This window comes from Pholis gunnellus (assembly GCF_910591455.1).
Source record: "Pholis gunnellus genome assembly, chromosome: 6".
Lineage (NCBI taxonomy): Eukaryota > Metazoa > Chordata > Actinopteri > Perciformes > Pholidae > Pholis > Pholis gunnellus.
In genome coordinates this window covers 10192501-10197744 of record NC_136532.1, presented here as the reverse complement: position 1 = coordinate 10197744, position 5244 = coordinate 10192501, and the positions used below count along the sequence as shown (strand labels likewise).

Here is a 5244-nt window from a genome sequence, read left to right as displayed (position 1 = left end):
TATGTATTTTACATCAACCTTGTAAAGTTAAACTACCTTAGAGGAAATAGCTTTATTCGGAGAGCAAACAGCAACATTTCTCTTCTTCCTGGAAAGATTTTGCGGGAGAAAAAGCTTGTCTGCATCAGATCAGCGGTAGATTTTATACCACAATAATCACTGCAGAAGAAGAGAGAACGTGAAGCATATGACTGCTTCTTAAAACATATGTCAGCAGGGGTTTAATGCAACTTAGCACTTGAACCGAAGTCATCTTGGTCATCTCCATTTCACTGAACTGGACTGTGTTCCATCTGGACTTTGACTCAAATATGTGGAATAATTATCAGAGATAATACCCTGAAAAGAAGCTGTGTGAGCGTATTATTTTTACTGTGGCGATGACAAAAGGAAAAGAAACAACTTATAACTCCTGGAAGGAGAGCACTTGACACGTTCAGCCTTGTTTAGAGATACATAGAGCATGAATTCCGTCTGTGTTTGAAAGGTGGTGTGACACTAAATAACCCCTCCTTGCCTTAAGCCGAACTCGTACTATACCGGCAAAATGTTGCTGAAACAAATGTTCATGTGTTTTTAATTTAATGACAACGCTTAAACCTTGTGCCAGATAATTAATAAAATGACACTTTACATCACGGATTATGCAAAACCAAAATAACGGTTTCTACTGGCAAAATTCCCAGTTCAACACCCAGTCGCCGTAATGGATATCAGCTCACTCTCCCTCGATGTTAAATGTCATCTGCTCATCAACTGCAAAACAGCTTGATTTCAAGAGCACTGTGGTTATAAGTAGCAACAATCTTCTCAGACTGTTTTGACTGGCTGATTAGAAACACATTTCCCGTCCAATGTCAACCAAATACAAAAAGGCACGGGTGTGGAATCAGGAGTATTGTCAGTGGGAAGTGTGAAACTTCTCTCTCCCTCTCAGCCATCTGAGTACACAGACTGAGCTTCTTTCATAACACAACTCCTCTACCCTCACCAACTCTGGACCCGAGGTTCAACCGAGGATCTGGACTCCATCCCTCTGCATGGGTGGAGACAGGAAGAGGCAGAGGATGGACCATCAGACGTCACCACCACCTCCCGTCTCCCCCGTTAGACCTCTCCTTCTTCTCACGGCTCAGTCAGGACTGATGGTGATTAGGGATGAGCAGGATTCTCTGCATTGAGCATTAGGAACCGTGCGCACTGAACGAAAACCTGTAAACTGGGAGTATTGTTGTTTTTCAAGCGTTTTTGAATTTGCAAACTTCAGAGGGGAAGTCTTTGCTTTGCATTTTGCGCCTCTGCCTTTGGTTTTCGTTCCTCCTTGGATGTTGCGCCACGCTGCGCAGCGTTTGCCAGCTGGCACGCGAGAGATAGCGTGCAGTTTACAGCGGGCTGCGCAGGCAATACCACATTGATCTTCATCGGGTTTTCAGTGGCAGGAACCCCAAGCCGATGAGTGCGCGCCACCTTTTCCTCTCCAACTGTTGAACGTCTAAAATATGCTGTTAATCGCGTTTGCCAGAAGATGATACCTGTTGATTTTTCATCGCGCCATGTTCTTCTGTCGGACTGAGCTGGACAATGAAGTTATGGGATAGCCTGACCACTTGTTTGATACTGCTGAGCGCCGTGCACGCCAGTCGGCTGCTCCGGAGCCGACCGCAGTCCACGTCCACCAAGAGTAACGGGCGCGCCCCCGAGATTCCCCTGGATCTCCCGCCGGTTCACATCCGCCTGTCTGTCACTTCCCCGGGCATCAGCCGCGCTGAGGCGGGTACAGCGGACTGGGAAGAGACGCTGGCTGGAGGAGAAAAATGTAAGCGCCTGTGTTTTTTTGTGGAGTTTCCAAAGTGCCCAAAAAACAACATTAGAAGTCATTGTTTTGCTTGAACAGATAATTACATTGTTTTCTGTGTCAAATAGAAAAAAAAACTAATTAACTGCTACATTGAAAACATGGGGAGCTGGCCACTTTATTATTTGTTTATTTTCACACAATGTTTAGACTGAATTTGATACTAAACTTTTCATTTGAAAGGATTTTAGAATGCATGATCCAGTAATTGAAATCCAGAAACTTGCAAATGTGTGTTATTCTGGCCTCTAACCTTCTAAGTGGATACAGATGTTATTATTCATACATTTCCCACAGTGTACAACACCCCAATAAGAAATGAGCTTTGAACATAATTAAATGATGGTACGTAGGGTGGCAAATGACAATTATTTTATTATCGATAAATCAAATGATGAGTGACATTTTCAAATGACAAAGAAACACAGTAAATCTTCACAACTGGGAGAAACCAATGAATATTTAGATTTTTTGTTATAAAAAATGGCAATGTGTGTTGATCAATTATCTGTCAATCCACTATTTCTAGCTCTAGTAGTATTTGCCATGGGGCTACATAGTGGCATCTGCATCTTTAATGCAACTAGTCCACTAAAATAGACAGCAGCGTGGTGCATAAATAAGAATGGAATCTATTTGTAACTTCAAATGGAAATCCTCTGCAATAAAAACAAACAATGTGTACCATTTCCGCATTTGCGTGGGTAGTTTCTGACACAACACTCCATCTGTTCCATAGCCACAGTGATGAGTTAGAGTGAAACAACATGTGCTGTCAAATATGATACGCCCTTGTAAGAGTGCCATTTCTTGATGTGTTTCAGACACCATGGAGGAACCGTCCCAAAACGAGTTTGAAGACGTGGTGGACTTCATCAAATTGACCATCAGTAGAATGCGTCGCTCCTCCTCATCCACCGTGTCCTCGTCTATCTCCTCTACCACCTCCCCCCCCTCTAAAAAAGGATGGAGCAGCAGGAATCGACACAGAAGGGAGAGGAAAAAGGGGGCGAGCCAGCAGAGTGGAGGACGTAGAGGAAGAGCCAGAGAAGGGGGAACGGGGAGGAAGGCCAGGGGAGGAGGACAAGGCTGTGTGCTCAAACAGATCCACCTCAATGTGACGGACCTCGGTCTGGGCTACCGCTCCAGTGAGGAAATGATGTTCAGGTACTGTTCCGGACCCTGCAGGAAGTCCGAGACCAACTATGACAAAATCCTTTACAACCTCGCTCACAACAAGAGGCTTCCCCCTAAAGACACGCCCCCTCAGGCTTGCTGTCGACCAATAGCGTTTGACGATGACCTCTCGTTTCTGGACGACAACCTAATCTACCACACCGTGAGGAAGCACTCTGCCAGGAAGTGTGGTTGTGTGTAGGGAGTGCGAGCTATAGTGTCAGGCTTTTTATAGTTTTACATTTCGCTCGCACTTTTGAATTATGCTGTTGAGTGTTTTTCTTCTGCCTTGTCTCACTGTGAGGAAACTTTCAGGCATTATGTGGGGCCATGTAGGACTTGAGTCCACCGTGAAAGGAATAGATGAGGAGAGGAGGTGACGTGACCACAGGTTTTACCCCAAAGCAATGAACCTCTTCGTCCTCCAATAGATCTACAATGTCCTATACAGTTTACACCTTACGTCGCTCATATGTTCAGAGAGATTTTAAATGTTTTTATGGATACTCAACCTAAATGCCTGAAATCAATCAGACACAATGGATGATTTAAGACTTAAGCTGTCTACTGTACAGCACATACAGCATGTTACACGGAAAACGTTATACACATATGAAATGTATTTATGAAATCTTGAATTTATTAACTTATTGATATTTATTTTGTTTTTATAAAAGGAATACGTGTTATTTATTACTGTAGTGTGATATCTCAGAGTGTGCCAAAGATATATATATATATATATATATATATATATATATATATATATATATATATATATGTATATTATATATATATATGTATATTATATATATATATATTAAAGCAGTAAAATACCGGGTGGTTTACATTGCAAAATGATCTTTTAGGTGCCCTGTGGAGTTATATTGTAAACAATCAAGGTTATGAGTGCATTCAGTGTTTCTCATCAAAATATATTTTGTATCCTTGATGTATAACAAAATAGTTTGTGTTTTTCGTCTCATAAACATTTGCAAATTTATATTTTTAAATTGAACATTGTTTACATCCATGTTCACAATCTTGCAGTCTACTTATTTGTCTTCTTCTTAGCCATTACTGTTGCATTGCTACTTCGCTTGTTACCTCCACCAATTGTCGGTCGGCGGAATAGCTGAAACCGGCGGCAGGATGGTGAATGCATCGCCCACCTGCTTATACGATATAAACAAAACGTCTCTAAAAAACATTGCTCATTAGCACTACTAGTGGTCAAAAACTCCAGAGGACACCTTTAAAGTTTTTCTTCCCAGGAAAACCTTGCTCAGTATCTTAGCGTTTACAATGTTCCAATACTTTAGTTTCACTTGACTGTTTTTAATGATGAAAGAGAAAAGCTATATCAAAACATATTTCATTCTCATGATTAAAACAATAGTTGTTTACTCACTGCTTATTTCATGTCCTCCCCTCAGATGAATTGCTGTGTAGGTGAAACAAGATTTCCTCACTTTAGAAACATACAGCTTTATTTTTATACGGTATTTACCTTTAAATTTGTCTCATTTAATTATTAATAAATGTATTCTACACAGTGTAGTGTATTCTGTTTGCAATTACTTATGGGATTTAGTGTTTCTGCATTATGTGGATGGGTTTAGCAGACAACAAGACAATGCAATGCTCAGAAAAAACAACTCCAACATTACACCATACAGTTTTACATACTTACATTAGGTTACAGAAATGAATCATTGTATTTTTGTTAAAGGAAGAATAGACTCTGATGTGATCAAATGACAAGAACAGGCATTAAACACAGGAGAGGATGGAGTATCTGTACACACAGTACAGTATCTATAGCATAAGAATGAAAGGAAGTTGAGACGAACAGTGAGCGAAAGATGAAAAATGAGTGTTACAACAAAGAAAACAATATGGAAGGACGAGTCATGGAGTTAAGAGCTAAAGTATATGTTGGCAGAGGGAGGGAGGATAATGAAAAGACAGTATGATTAAAAGGTGGCGACCATCCAGAGAAGACAATGATGTAGTCAGAGTTAGAGAACATGAGAAGAGATGATGTGTCTTGCTTAACTAATGTGTGTGGTCGATATCTGATCCGTCCCCTGCTCTCTCACATTTCACAGAGAGTCAGTGCAGACTGATACACCAGTCAAGCTTATGAGCCGGTGATTAATACAGTTTGACAGCTGAGGTTTCACAGTTTGACGTGTTTAGTTCTACAGTTC

At 41.0% G+C, this 5244-nt stretch overlaps 1 protein-coding gene across 1 annotated transcript; it reads left to right on the top strand.

The window, feature by feature from the left end:
- Window positions 1–1581: 1581 nt before the first annotated feature.
- On the top strand, window positions 1582–3233 carry gdnfb (glial cell derived neurotrophic factor b; the record flags this gene model as incomplete). The annotated part of the gene is made up of 2 exons (XM_079161646.1): window positions 1582–1816; window positions 2680–3233. 2 exons carry the CDS (start codon window positions 1582–1584, stop codon window positions 3231–3233), a joined length of 789 nt encoding a protein of 262 aa, XP_079017772.1.
- Window positions 3234–5244: the final 2011 nt, after the last annotated feature.